We start from the raw sequence: 16,106 nt of genomic DNA, 5'->3' as shown, positions 1-16,106 counted from the left end.
GAAAAAAAGTTCCCACCCTGTCCTCTAAGGGTCTCCATATGGATGCAGTCAAAAGGCGGCTTTAGTTACAGAAGGCGAAAGCGACACCACATGGTAACAATGCAGCAGTAGAGATCCATGACATCAGTATACGACTGACTTCATAAAAATACAAAAGGAGTGTAGGACTCCTTTTATATAAAATCTTTTTTGAAGCAGTGTTTATAATACATTTCGACCATTTAGGAAAACACTTTGTAAATGTAAGGGTTAATACTGAAGAAAGTATGGTAGACACTTTATATGGAAAAAAGAAACCAATTAGTATATTTTGCTTTGGTCGCAAACTAAAGAATTTCACATTTTGAATGGTCACATTTTTGTCAGTGGCACATAAACGGATTTAATTGAAGATAATCTATGCAGACAATATCATCCCTATCAAGTCACCAAATGATTCACAACAAGACATAAAGGGGCAAGCTATTAAAATATGTATTTACAGTAAAAAGTAAAAAGGCATATGTCCTTATGTACAAATCTGCTTCAAGAAAACACATTCAAATAAAAAGAAAAAAAGAAAAGGAGTAAGTGTTTTAAAAGTTGAAAGTACTTCCGTTATTAGTTATCTTGAAAGTGTAACCCTCAGAAGTGGTTCCTGGAGCAAATGATTCATCTTCTACCTACTGAAAAATAACAGCATGAGTACATTAAAAATATACACAAATTCTTTTTACGCTTATTTTATATTGTTATATTTCTTTGGGAACTCTCATAAATTGATCTTATCAGACATGACAAGCAGTGGCGATTTTAGGGGGTGGCCTGGGGTGGCCTGGGCCACCCCTGAAATCTCATTGGCCACCCTGTGGCCACCCCAGAACTGATTGGTAGTTCATCATGTTCATCAACACAAGAACGATGAACCAAGAGAAACACCTGTCAATCAAAGATGACATCTCAGGTAATTTGTTGATTTAGAGCCACACTGACCCAGGGTCAGTTTTATATTTCTGACCATTATAGTAGTGGTGGGACTGAAGCTGTGTGAGCTGATCTTTGGTCAGTGGGGGAAGGGGCAGGTCGCAGACAGCGGGCATAACGGTCGGTCAGAAGCACGAAGCTGACATGAGCTAGCATCTACCTCCAACTTCCAAGGAGTTGATGACGTCGATTTGTGGTCAAAAAGAAAGCTGTTAATTGAGAGGTACGTTCATCTAATCTAACGTTTAATTTATCCCAAATTTCCATCTGAATGTGAAAACATTCATGTAGCATGTTAACAGTAGCTAGGTTAAAGAGTAAGCTAGACCCTACACCACATTCAGCATGTTATCTTGATATTGACATGAAATATGAAATGCCATGTTTTCTGATTTAATGATGGACGTGTGTAAAGCGTTTTACAGATGTATATGTTCAATAGCTAAAGTTATATATGGCTAACCTGTGTGTGAAATGGAAGAGTTTGTGCTGTGACTGTACTTTAAATCTTTACATGAGTTATTTATGAGCTCTTTATGTGTATTATTGGTCAGTCAGACCAATAAAATCTTCAAAGTTTTTATACCTTATTTGACATTTTAAATATGCAGAGGCAGGGCAAATTGCACTTAAATGCCGCAAATGATTTGACTAACTATTTTATTTGGTAATATTCAAAGTAATTGAAGCTATCAGAACATGTGGAAAATAAACCTGTGTAGACACTGTAAATAGAGTTTTGTTTTTTACTGTATACAGAGCTCAATCTGCAATTTTGGGGTTTCCAGACAGACACCTATAAGCCCTCGTACCCAATTTAACAATATTTCTGCTGGACAGTGCAGTTATAACTAATAAATGAATGAATAATTGATGAATGATTGATTGAAATGCATTTCCCCCAGGATAACGGCTATGAACAGAACCAAAGATTTTCAAATCTTTTTCTTCAAAAAAAGAAAAGAGTCAGAACCAGATGCAGCTACTTCCAGCAGCAGTGGAAAAGCCCACTCACTGCCTGGATACAGCAGTGATCAGTCAGCTCCCCCTGCACAGCACATTAAGTCATGTTTAGATATACCCTGTGACTTCTGGATGAACATATATGAATTTGCCATGTACTTTAACATTCAAGTTGTCACTCAGGTACAATCATATGATCAAATATCGCTGCAGCAGAAGATTAAAAATAGTTTTAATATAAATCATCACACACAAATATCATCCTAACTCCACCGGCAATGCAGAGAAAGAGAGAGTGTACAAAGCAAAAGACATATAGAAAAGCCTCCAACCTGATGTCTCTTTGTATTCAGACACTGCAGCTTCAACTTTAGTTGACTGGCCACATTCACAACAGAAAGTTGTGGGAGATGAGTGTGATCCAGGAGTGTCTGGAGCACCACCTGCTTCACCTCACAATAGTATGTCAAATTCAGTTGCTTCCTTTTCTGAGTTCCATGAATAGTTACTTGTTTTTTTGTGCTCATATTTGATTTAATTTAAAAAGGGTGATCCACTTTTGCTCAGTGTATGATATTCATTTGCTAATACAGAGCAAACCCACACTTTAGCATACACAATATTATTAATATCTCAATTCAGAATATAAAAAGATACAGGAAGAAAAGTCACATCGATGTGTCCATGAGCAAACTATGAATGTGATGGTTATTATTTTTATCACTTCAGGTTCTTCATCTAGTGGGGGAAGTGATTCTAATGACATTACAAGAGGTGATGTTGATGCCATTGATGAAGAGGCTCTTCAGGCTATAAAAGCACATGCTGCCCCACTCAGACCTCACGGTATGTTTTGACATTTAATCTTTCAGTCTAAACAACATTATGAGTGCCTTCTATGCAATTATCACAGAACAAGTTGTAATACTGACTGTTACTTACTTTGTAACTAATCCTTTTGAATGTAATTTGAATGTTACATTCTTGCTTATATGACATGCCTTATAAAATGATGTAACAATGCATTGATACATTGCACCAGTTAGCCTCACAGTGATGGACTGATTTTGATTATTATTTGCAGATGTTTCACAGTCTAGAGCAGCAAGTCCAACACAGCCTCATCTGAAAGTATTTCCTCGGACACTGCAAGGTAACAGGAAGAGGTGCTTCCAGAGTGTCCGGTATAAACAGTATCCATGGCTTGAATATTCTCAAAGCCAAGACTCTGCCTACTGTCATGCATGTAGGAATTTCTCTCTGCCAAATACCCCAGCATCTGTGTTCACGTACAGTTGAAGCATAGCAATGCGATATTTACAAATTTTGATCATGTGCCATTCATAAATGTTCTCCCGGTATCGCCACCCCACACTAGGCCTGTGCCCCATCTTGGCCACCCCAGTAAAAATGTCCTGGATACACCACTGACAACAAGAAGCTCTGGAAATACAAACCAGATGTTAGGATTCTCATTTAGAACTTTTTTTTGTCATATGCGGTGTGTAGCAGAGGCAGCACTGCAAGTGGAGTTTCAGCTGGGTTCCCTGTAAATTATTTACGATTTGATTGCAAATGTGGCCCCCCTCAAGATGACATTCATCTTTTTTTTTTCTTTTTCTCCCAATTTGGAATGCCCAATTCCCAATGTGCTTTTAAGTCCTCATGGTCGCGTAGTGATTCGCCTCAATGCGGGTGGTGGAGGACGAATCCCAGAGACATAGCGCATGTGGAGGCTTAATGCCATCCACACTCAACTCACCACACGCCCCACTATAGCGACCATGAGGAGGTTACCCCATGTGACTCTACCCTCCCTAGCAACCGGGCCAATTTGGGTGCTTAAGAGACCTGGCTGGAGTCACTCAGCACGCCCTGGGATTTGAACTTGCGAACTCCAGAGGAAGGTAGCCAGCGTCTTTACCACTGAGCTACCCAGGCCCCGACATTCATATTTGTATTAGTTTTCAATGTCTCAAATTATAACCATTTTATAATATATGGCCATTATCGAAAGAAAATATTCAAAAAGGTGATCCAGAAATCTCTTTATTTTCTGTATAGAGCAAGGGTGTCAAACATGTGGCCCACGGGATGATTTAAGAAGAAGAAAAAAATTATTTATATATATATTTATATATATATAATTTATGGTGTTACATGGATGTTATAACTTGCATCATTGGTGGAATTTCTTTTAATTACGCACGACATTCAGCGCTCACGGATTCACGCCTATCAGTGAATGCCCTGCATGTCTTCACAACAGTGCTGTGACAACCCATCCCACTATAAGTTGTGCAAGTCTCTCATGGCAATAATGACAACATGGACCCGTGGCGCACTATGGCTGCCGTCGCATCATCCAGGTGGATGCTGCACACTGGTGGTGGTTGAGGAGATTCCTATATACTACGTAAAGCGCTTTGAGTGCCTAGAAAAGCACTATATAAATGTAATTATTATTAATTATTATTATGGCTAGGGTGGCTGGAGTCTCCGATGATTCTCCGAGCTTTTCTCACACACCGCCTGGTGTAGATCTCCTGGAGGGAGGGAAGCTCACCTCCGATGATGTGTCTGGCTGTTCGCACCACTCTTTGCAGGGCTTTGTGATTGAGGGCGTTGCTGTTGCCGTTCCAGGCAGTGATGCAGCCAGTCAGGATGCTCTCTTCAGTGCTGGTGTAGAACCGTGTGAGGATGTGTTGGTTCATTCCAAACTTCCTCAGCCGTCTCAGGAAGAAGAGGCGCTGGTGAGCCTTCTTCACAACGGCCTCAGTGTGGCCAGACCATGTGAGTTCCTCAGTGATGTGGACACCGAGGAACTTGAAGTTGCTGACTCTCTCCACCGGTGCTCCATTGATGGTGATGGGGCTGTGTTCTCTGTCTTTTCTCCTGAAGTCCACCACAGGCTCCTTGGTCTTGCTGATGTTGAGGGAGAGGCTGTGCTCCTGACACCAGCGTGTCAGTCTCTCTCTGTAGGCTCTTTCATCATTGTCAGTGATCAGACCTTTTTCCACCTTTAATGTGATATTAAAACCAACAAAATTATTGGAAGAAACAAACAGAAACTTTTAAGAAAAAAACAGAAACATTTAAAACTTAAAATTGCCTGTTGTATAAGTGTGCACACCCTTTTATAATGAGGCATGTGACAATGTTTGGAATTAACAATCACATTTAAACTATTACTCAAAAGTAATTATAATCCTCCAGTCATCAATTAAGTTATGCTGATTAACCCTGGATAAAAATCAGCTGTTTCTGTAGGATTTTCTTGGACTCTTCTTGGTTGCATCTTACTGCTGAAGCCATGGTCCACAGAGCTTACAAAGGATGTGCAGGATCTCATTGGGAAGAGGTACCAATCAAGGTCGAGGGGTACCAAAGAATTTCCAAAACATTAGATGTGCCATGAAACACGTCCATGAGATGTAAAAGAAAACGGGACTCATCGGAGCAGGCGTCCTTCTTCCACTGCTCCAAGGTCCAGTTCCGATGCTTGCGTGCCCATTGTAGGCTGGACAGGGGTAATCATGGGCACTCTGGCCGGTCTGCGGCTACGCAGCCCCATACACAGCAGGGTGCAATGCACTGTGTGTTGTGACACATTCCTCCCGTAAGCATCATTAAACATTTCTGTGGCTTGTGTCACAGACCTTCTGTCCATTTGGACCAGACGGGATAGCCTTCATTGCCCTCACGCATAGATGAGCCTTGGGCACCCAACACGTCACCGGTTTGTCCTTCCTCAGACCACTGTTGGTAGGTACTCACCACTGCTGACCGGGAGCATCCCACAAGCCTTGACATTTCAGAGATGCTCTAACCCAGTCGTCTGGCCATAACAATTTGGCCCATGTCAAAGTCACTCTGGTCTTGGGGGGCCTGGGTAGCTCAGTGAGTACTGACACTGACTACCACCCCTGGAGTCTCGAGTTCAAATCCAGGGCATGCTGAGTGACTCCAGCCAGGTCTCCTTAGCAACAAAAATTGGCCCTGTTGCTAGGGAGGGTAGAGTCACATGGGGTAACCTCCTCGTGGTCGCAATTAGTGGTTCTCGCTCTCAATGTAGCACGTTGGATTCAAAGTTGTGCATGGATCGTGGAGAGTAGCATGAGCCTCCACATGCTGGGAGTCTCCACGGTGTCATGCACAGCAAGCCACGTGATAAGATGCACAGATTGACGGTCTCAGGAGCGGAGGCAACTGAGACTTGTCCTCTGCCACCCGGATTGAGGTGCGTAACCGTGCCATCACGAGGACCTACTAAGTAGTAGGAATTGGGCATTCCAATTTGGGAGAAAAGGGGATAAAATATATATATTTTTCAAAGTCACTCAGGTCTTTACTCCTGCCCATTTCTCCTGCATTCAACACATTGACTATGAGAACTGATTGCTTGCTTACTATCTATTCTACCCACACCTTGACATTAGGCCTTGTTAGAAGATGATCAACATTATTTGCTTCACCTGTGAGTGGTCATAATGTTTTGGTTCATCAGTGTGTGTATATAGATATGTACAAAAACAAGATAATTGTCAATTCTGACAATGTATCAGGTTCAGCATAGTTTGAGATGTCATACGCATACCACAATAGCGATATCCCCACATCCAAGGAGCTGCCCCAAACGAGCCACAAGACCAGCAATGCACTCATTGAGCCCATCAGTTAGGTAAGAAATGGCCCAGCAAGTGTCAGCCAGCACCTCTCTATTATCATGCTGAAGCAGATGGAGCAGCACAGGCAGCAACATCTCAACTACAGCCATCGGTGGGGCTGGATCTTTATTTTGGCACAGGTTTGAGAGAGTCCAGGTGACATTCCTTCAGTAGCTGGGCTAAAGAGGAGCAATGGATAGAAAATAATTAACTGTGAAGAGATCAAATGTACACCAGAAGTGCATGGGAAGTGCATCTGACCTAAAACAAAGCCTGAATGAACTATTACTATTAGCAGGGATTGCACACCCCTCCACTACAGCCTTGGTCTGCTCAGAGGTCCTAGAGGCGATATTGGTAAGGGCCCAAGCTGCCTCAAATTGGATTGGGGGACACTCAACCAATCCCAGAAAGCTCACAAATTTAGCAACAAGGCCAGCATCCACAATCTGGCTGATTGGGGGATTCTTTTTTCTTGAGCTTCCTGTGGACATCAATAGAGCGCAACAATGTCCACTTTTTCAGCTGTCTTGGTTTCAGAGGTATTTTTCCCATTAATTTTTTTTTCCCATTAGGATTTCATAAAGTACTCTGAGTTTCAAAATATTCAGACAATAGGGGTGTAACAGTTCTCAGTAAAAAAAAAAAAAAACAACAACAACAACAACAACAACAAAAAAAAAAACAGTACGGTTCGGTAAGCAATTGGCACCGCGGTTCACCTCAAGTTTAATGACGCATCTAGAGCACAAGGTTTGGTGAAGAAAACAAAGTATCAAACAGACAGGCACAGTTACAATCTCCGCTAATGCACCTGAATGTCTCTGTAGATGGACGCTCCGCCTGTGTTTCATGTGGGTTAACTCGATGACATCACGGATAAATCGAGCCGCTGATAAAGAAGCCCCCTGTGTTTCTCCTTTCTGGGAATATATTCTTTTTGCAGTCAATTACAACAGCGATGGTCAAAAAACATTTACAAAAGGCAGTTTGCAGACATCGCTCGGTGCGAGTGCCATATACTGGTAATATTTATCAATAATGCGCGGAAGGGTTTAAAACGTGCAAGCGAGTTCTTCCTTCCTGCGTGGCTGTAATCTATCGCAAACGTCAATAATGCACTTTGATTAATGGCTTTAAAATGGCATTATAGTAATTCATGGATACATTATTAATCATTTACGCCGACATCACCCAGACAATCATAAATGTGAGCCGAAACTGCACACACTCAGGCACTCAGTGCAAATTCGGACAGACATGAAACAATAACTAAAGCACTTGGGGTGTTCATGTGGGATTTCCACGTATGATTAAAATACTCGAGCAGCATTATCACATAATCCCTTCTCGTATCCATTTTAATAGCAAGGTTATTCCTTTTATAATGATGTACAGCTTCCGAATATGGAATATATGTTGGGATGAGTTTGAAGTGCACTTTATTTTGATGCATGTAGCTTAATAATGCAGGTATTAAGTTAAAATGTTGATTTAGTAATTAGAGAAAATGTTTGTTCTTTAGTTAAGGACCCTGATGAAAATTAACTATGGTTTTACTTTAGTAATATTGTAGTAACCATGACTGCTGTCACCATGGTTTTCTGAGCAAACATCATGGTTTTGATACAATTAACCATGGTTTTATAACAGTAATACTTTAGTTTCCATATAGTAATAATGATTTTACTATGTATTGTAACCATGTTTTTGTGGTTACTATGATTTTACTACAAATAACATGGTTAAACTTTGGTTACTGTTGTAAAACCACGACTTTTATTAAGGGCAAACCTGTTGAAGTGTTTACCAAATAGAGTATTCTTTGGATTTGGCAGTAATAGTTTTTTTTCCTGAGCAAAGCAAATACCGAACCGTACCGAAACCGTGACCCAACAACCGTGATACAACTGAACAATTAGATATTTGAACCATTACACTCCTAATTCACAAATATATAAGTAGCTTAAAAGTGTAGGGAGACAGACTCGATTGCACCATTCGCAGTTTGTCATGGGAGTGGGCGGGCGCTGCTGGGTGTGGTGGAAATTCACCTGTAAAATTAATCAGGCCACTCCAGTGGTAAAGCTTAAGCAAAGAAAATCTTTATTCTTACTCATGAGCCCCGATAGCCCTCCTACTACCAAAGTATACCTCAGAGAGCTACAAGGGTTAGTCCCAAAAAGCAGACTATTGAACAATCATGCATATTCATTTTTCAGAAGACAAAGAATCAACTAAATGATTGGCTAAATATAAAAATTACCACAGAACCTCCTATCTTTCTTCACCTTACAAGGACAGGTTCCTGTCCTGAAATGCTCTATTCTTCAGCCACACAAGTCTTCCTCAGCACATTCCATAATAATATGTTTTTCACTCTTCGGCTGTGTCCTCTGATAAGACACAGTTCTCTGCCTCTTCCTCTCTGACCTTGGCAGAGACGGCCATACAAAGAAACTTCAGTTGACTTAGCTACACAAATGGAAACTATTTATCTAAGCATTTGAACATGTTTCGTTCATTTACAGAAAGAAATTTACAGTTAATGAGAAATAACAGAAAAGAAACTAAGCATAATGAGGATTAATACAAATAAATTTTCCACATTCCTCCCTTTGAACCTATATGTTCAAATTCAGATAGATTAACAAAATTATTAGTGTTTAAAAAATGATTGTTTTAACATCATCAAAATCGTAGTCATCAGAATATGGGAAAAAGATCAGAGTTAGTCTTCACAGTAGGTGTCTGATATAGTTTTGGTTAAAGACATATTGACCTTGGACATTAAAATGAACCAAATTTGATAACTGTGTTTTGAATACACTGACTTATTGAACAGTTTCATTTCAATTGATCACTCAAAAGCAGGACAGTGATACCACCCGTGTCGCACCAAAACAGCTGGGTGAATGCCCAAACAGTCTGTACCACCATGTCCTGGGTGATTCTTCCTCTTTTTTGTTTGGGTCTATGTTGATCATGTGTCCTTGTGTCTTCTTTCTTCTGCCCTACTCCCAATTTCAGTGCCCCCTCAATTTTCCAGACCCTTGTTGATCCCCCTAGGGGACTCTTCCACCTCTGCCAGAGTTAGAGGCACGCCTATTGTGAATTCAGGAGGGTTTACCCTACGGCAATGCGAGCAGTAAATCCAAGTATCCCTCTCAGCTACTCGAACAGCCGTTGGAGTAGTCAGGAGGATTCTCCATGGTCCCAACAAGCGTGGGCAGTGCCAAGCTTTCCATCTGAATTCTTTCACCAGGACCCAGTCTCCAACCTGCAGCTTATGGATGGCACCCTCTGTTGGAGATGGAAAAGCATCCTTGACCTCTGAACGAATAGACTGGACAGTTTTGCATAGTTCAGACATATATTTCACCATCTGATCGTCTGTCTGATGCAGGGTGCCTTCTTGCTGTGGGAATCTGTAAGGGAGAGTGGCAGTCAGTCTCATAGGAAGGCCAGTGAACACTTCCAGTGGGCTCAGACCTGTTTGTTTATTCTGACATCCCCAAATGCACATAAAGAATGGCAAAGCTTGGACCCAATTCAAACTTGTATCAGACATCACTTTTTTAATTAACATTTTTTTTTTTATTGACTCAAACATAAGAAAGAAAAAAACACAACATATATACATTGAGACAACATTTAACCCCCTTGGGCAAAATGAATTTCGAGTGCCCAAAACGTCACATCTAAACCTTCAACCAAAACTCTTGGATCTTAACACACCCCCCAAAAACATGGGTTGTGTCTCCATCTAACTTAATCCATTCAATAAAAATATTTCCGAACCCATATATTTCCAAAATCTTAAAAAGATAATCCCATTCTACCATATCAAATGCTTTTTCGGCATCAAGTGAGATGGCAGCGACCGGAGTCTGATCATTCGCCACTGACCACATGATATTAATGAGACACCTAATGTTGTCAGAAGAACTGCGGCCCCGAATAAACCCCACCTGATCTATATGTATTAGAGATGTCATAACTTAATCTGTTAGCCAGAATTTGACAATATTTTTACATCTCACTGGATCAGGGAAATTGGACAGCAACTTTTACACTTGCTTGGATCTTTGTCCTTTTTAAGAATCAGATTGATTCGGGCTTGTGTCATGGCTGTCATTCTTTCCATTCTTTAATGATTCCGTAAAAACTTCTAACAAAAGTGGAGCCAATTCTGTAGCATCAGATCTAAAAAATTCAGCGGCAAAGCCATCTGGCCCCGGAGCCTTGCTTGTAGGCAGGGCCTTAATTACCTCGTCAAGCTCCTCCAAGTTTATCTCAGAATCAAGATCATTTTTTGGTTCAGTCATCAGTTTAGGAAGTTCTAATGGTTCCACAAAATCAGACTTTGCCCCTGAATTTCTGCTAAAACAATAATGACTCTCCCTAATTTATCCTTAATCTGTTTGAGACTTTTGAATTGTAAATGTTTATTTACCAATATAATGACTCCCTTGCTCTTACTTGAGCCCGCACTAAAGAAAATATGTCCACCCCATATCTTCCTAAATTTTTCAGCTTCCCGCTGGGAAAGATGCGTTTTTTGAAGAAACACTATATCATATTTCTTCCGTTTAAGAAAAGAAATAACCTTCCTTCTTTTTATGGGGTGCCCCAACCCATTCACATTCCATGTGGAGAGAGATAGTACACTCATATTAACATTTGGCATTTTTATATAATAGAAAATATTGTGTGCCAAAAACAAAATTAAGAAGACCACATTTCAACATTAATGCAACAATAAAACCCAAAACTTCCCCCCGAACAAAACAAACAGAAAAAAGACAAATGTGCGCATTAACCCCACACACGAAAGCGCCAACCGGCGTCAATCTCTCTAGACTCAAAGAGTCCATGTATGCCTACGAGAGCCCCTGCGACAACTTTGCCATCAGATTGCTCAATTTTGCCTCACAAATTTGTAAGGCAAAATGACATAACATCAAATATTTTGTAAAACAAACCCCAGCCAATAGGCAGAATAAACGCAGAGAATGTGTAGACTCATTCACAGAACTGTCTCGAAGGGGTGTTCCTTCACAAAACAAATTCCAGCCGATATAAAGCCGTTCAGTTTCCTCTGTCAGACAAACGAATCTTCAGTGAGCCAGCTGATGAGTGCAGCAGATGACGTAATCGTTCCAATGTCTCTCGAAAATACTCCACAAATCATACTCCAGCCAACAAGAGGCATAAGCACAAGGAACTGACAGATTCATCCATAACTGTCCAAAGTAATGTTATTTTTTTTATTTATTTTTTTGTAATAAACATTTTTATTGATTCATCTGTATATGACAGTAGAAAAAAACTCAGCACATATATAAAGAATCAACATTTTACATTTAACCCTACTAATACAATCCCACCCTGACCCCTAACGAACACCCCTGTGGTCCCACATAACACACACACAATCCAAAAAAATAAAAATATTATATTATATATATATATTATATATATATACACACACACACACACACAAATACATAAATAAAATAATAATAATAAACATACATGATTAAACTAAACTACACTTTCCACATCCCCTCCCCAAGAGTCCCCCCAAAAAACTAAATATTTGCCCCATTTTTAGCAAATAGGTCCCTAAACCCCAGCCTTCTATTTACCGCCTCTTCAAATGCAGCTACCCTCTCCATTTCCACACACCACTCCGAAAAAGAGGGTGCTCCACTTGACTTCCAACCCCTTAAAATTACTTGCCTGCCAATCATGAGACCGGTCATAATCCCAATTTTTTATGTGATTATCCCCTAAATGCATGACCGCCCCATCACCCAAAATACAGAGTCTGGGACAGAGCAAAACCTGAGTGTTCAAAACATCACGCAAATACCTCTGAACCCTCAACCAAAACTCCTGGATCCTAACACACCCCCAAAAGCCATGGGTAGCGTCTCCAACTTCTGACTGGCATCGCCAGCAAGTGGGTGTGTCTTCAAGACCAAGCCTATATAATCTAGAGGGGGTCCAATAAAATGTGTTGTAAAATCTTAAATTGCATAAGGCGGACCCTTGCATCTCTAGATACAGACTTGACATTTTTAAGAATCTTAGTCCACACTCCATCCTCCAATACCAAATTCAAATCTTTTTCCCATACTCTCTTGAGAGAAGTCAAGGCTCCATCCCCAGACTCTGAATTAGTAGGGAGTAATACACTGATGCTTCATGGCCTTTTCCAAAAGCAGCAATCACCTCTCCCAAAGCACCTGCCGCTTTAGGGGGGTGCGTGCCACTCCCAAAAACAGTGCAGAGTATGTGGCGAAGCTGTAAATACTTATAAAACTGAGATCTGGGAATGCCAAAATGTTGAACCAAATTTTCAAAAGGTCTCAATACTCCACCCTCATACAGGTCACCAAGTGTATTAACCCCCATCACAATCCAATCTGACCAACAAAAAGGGGACTTATTAATACATAGTTTAGGGTTCAGCCATATGCTCGAGGCTGCGTTTAAATAAATATCCGAATTAAAAACTCTGGACACTTTTGTCCATAACGAGTGCAAATGCAAAATAACGGGGTGCAAATTAACCTCTCCGGCTAGTTTGATCGAAAGGCTTTGCAGTGGCGAGATAGGGGCAAGAACATCCTTTTCAATACAAAACCAGGGAGGGGCTCTCTCAGGTGGAAGCGACCAATGAGCCAAATGTCTAAGACCGAACACATAATAATAAAACTAAATCTTGGGTAGGCCTAACCCACCTTTGTCAATTGGCCTATGTAACTTATTGAAATTTAACCTGGGGCGCTTACTATTCCAAATGAAGGACTTCGCTATGCTATCAAATTGCTTGAAATAAGACAGGGGGACATCTACAGGGAGAGACTGAAGCAGGTAGTTGAATTTTGGAATACAATTCATTTTAATAACATTACCCTTTACAGTCATCGATAAATGTAATGAAGCACACCTGCTCACATCGCTCGAAAACCTTTTTATTAAAGGGTCAAAATTAACTCAAACTAAATCAGACAAATTTGCTGGGAATAAAATCCCCAAATACTTAATGCCCTGTTTGGGCCACTGGAAGGCACCCGGCTGGAAAGCCATTTCTGGGCAGTACGCTGTCAGCACCAAAGCTTCGGATTTAGACCAATTGACTTTGTATCCTGAGAATTTGGAATAGGAATTAATAATTCTGTGGATGCAAGGCATAGATCTAGTGCCATCAGATCCATCAGCTGACATACGGCGCTTTAGCTCTGCCTCGGCACTTTTAATATTTACTTCCAACTCCACAAGTTCTCGTGCTTTGGATTTTTTAATGAATGAGGCATACTGTATGATCCGACCCCTAAGAACCGCTTTAAGTGCCACCCAAGCCACACCCACAGAGGATACTGAGGACCAGTTGGTCTCCATATAAACATTGATTTCGGACTTTAACATTTGTTGGAAATCAGGATTTTGCAGAAGGGATACATTAAAGCACCAACTATATGATTTCTTTTTCTCTACATGTGGCATCACCTCTAAACTCACCAGTGTGTGATCTGAGACTAAAATGTTTCCAATTGAGCAATCAACAACAGATGAAATTAGGGATTTGGATATAAAAAAAAAAAATAAAAAAAATCTATTCTAGAATAAATCTTATGGACTGATGGAAAAAATGTATAGTCCCTACCAGATGGGTTCAAAAGTCTCCAAATATCTGCAAGACCAAGATTTTTGCACATCCTGTGAAGCGTCAATGTTGCTCTAGGGGGTTTACACACTTTTGCTTCACTGTGATCAAGGACTGAGTCCATCAAAAGATTAAAGTCTCCTCCCAATATTATGTCATGAGGGGTGCCAGCGGTTTGCAACATCCCTTCAAGATCTAAAAAAAAGCCCTGATCATCAGCGTTAGGTGCGTAAATATTAGCCAAAATCAGAATTTGCCCTTGAAATTCAGCTAAATAATTACTCTAATTTATCTTTAATCTGTTTGAGACATTTGAATTGTAGATGTTTATTTACCAATATAATGACTCCCTTGCTTTTACTTGAGCCAGCACTTAAGAAAACATGTCCACCCCATATCTTCCCAAATTTTTCAGCTTCCTGCGGGGAGAGATGTGTTTCTTGAAGAAACACTATATCATATTTCTTCCGTTTAAGAAAAGTAATAACCTTCCTTCTTTTTATGGGGTGCCCCAACCCATTCACATTCCATGTGGAGAGAGAGATAGTACACTTATATTAACAACTGACATATTGATATAATAAAAAAAAAAATTGTGTGAAAAAATTATGCAGACCACATTCCCCATTAGTGAAACAATCAACCCCCGAACATAACAAACAGAAAAAGAAAAACGTGCGTATTAACCCCACGCACTACAGCGCCAACCGGCGACAATCCCTCTAAACTCAAAAGGTCCATGAACGCTCATGAGTCCCCACAACAACTTTGCCATCGGATTGCTCAATTTTGCCTCACAAATTTGTGAAGCAAAATTACATAACAGAAAATACTTTGTGAAATAAACCCAGTCAATAGGAAGAATGAACACAAGGAACATGTAGATTAATTCACAGAACTGTCTCAAAGGTGTGATCTTCCACAAAACAAATTCTAGCTGATATAAAACCGTTCAGATTCCTCGGACAGACAAACGAATGTTCAGTGAGCCGGCTGTTATGAGTTCAGCGGATGACGTAATCATTCCAATGTCCCGTAAAAATACTCAACAAAACAAACTACAGCCAGCAGGAAGAATAAGCACGAAGAACGAACAGATTAATCCACAGCTGTTCCAAAGGAGTGTTTTTCAATAGAACAAGCGCCAGCCATTACCAATACAAAAAGAAACAAAACCGGCATCCCGGTTCCCCGGATGATCGAGTCAATTCACTCAGAGGCTGCATAAAAGTATATACCATGACTTACATAATCCATCGACTTTATAAAAGACATCCTTTGTGTGAGCATGTAGATATTTTGCGGTCATCCGTAGTGTCCACTCTCAATCTGTCCGGGAACTTCAATGCAAATGTAATCTTTAATCAATGCAAAAGTTTCTTTAAGGAAAAGTGTTATTCACAAAACAAGCTCCAGCCGCTCGGCAGAGCAACGCAAAAAACCTAAAATGTCACCCAGCTTCCTCAAGAGTAAGTACAGCGAGTCAGGCCCACTCACATGAGAAACATCCAATGGTTTACTCAGACATTGATTCTATAAAAGACATTGCCAGATTTGGACATGTAAATACTTTGCGACCATTTTTCGTTTCTATTCTCAGTTTTGCTGGAAACATCAAAGCGAACGAGATATTTTTCTGATGTAAGAGTTTCTTACATTCCTTGAACCGATCGCGTTTCTCTCATCGAACTCGCAAAGTCCGGGAACAAGAAAATATTATGGTTCTTCCAAGAAAGCTTCCCTTTGCTCCTCGCCTGGCGCAACACAAGATCTTTATCGGATGATCTCAGAAATCTGGCCAGAATCAATCTGGGCCTATCTCCCTCAGCAGATCA

The 16,106-nt window shown here is 40.5% G+C and overlaps 1 protein-coding gene across 5 annotated transcripts in view; it reads right to left on the bottom strand.

Moving 5' to 3' along the window:
• Positions 1-753: 753 nt before the first annotated feature.
• The window catches only part of LOC127446057 (uncharacterized), a 30,655-nt gene continuing 15,302 nt past the window's right edge, over positions 754-16,106 (bottom strand). For 3 of the 5 annotated variants that reach the window (XR_007898095.1, XR_007898094.1, XR_007898097.1), the window contains one exon: positions 8,677-10,021. Coding sequence is in view for 1 of the 5 variants with exons in the window: in XM_051706695.1 (XP_051562655.1) it covers positions 4,392-4,946; positions 6,524-6,703 (735 nt within the window). In the remaining 4 variants the exon portion in view is untranslated. Of the gene's footprint in view, positions 4,947-6,523; positions 6,979-8,676; positions 10,022-16,106 lie in introns of those variants that run through there. The other 2 variants (XM_051706695.1, XR_007898096.1) reach the window with 2 other exon arrangements.

This window comes from Myxocyprinus asiaticus, chromosome 9 (assembly GCF_019703515.2).
Source record: "Myxocyprinus asiaticus isolate MX2 ecotype Aquarium Trade chromosome 9, UBuf_Myxa_2, whole genome shotgun sequence".
NCBI lineage: Eukaryota > Metazoa > Chordata > Actinopteri > Cypriniformes > Catostomidae > Myxocyprinus > Myxocyprinus asiaticus.
Note: the sequence above shows the minus strand (reverse complement) of the source record. Positions and strands in the feature narration are given on the sequence as shown.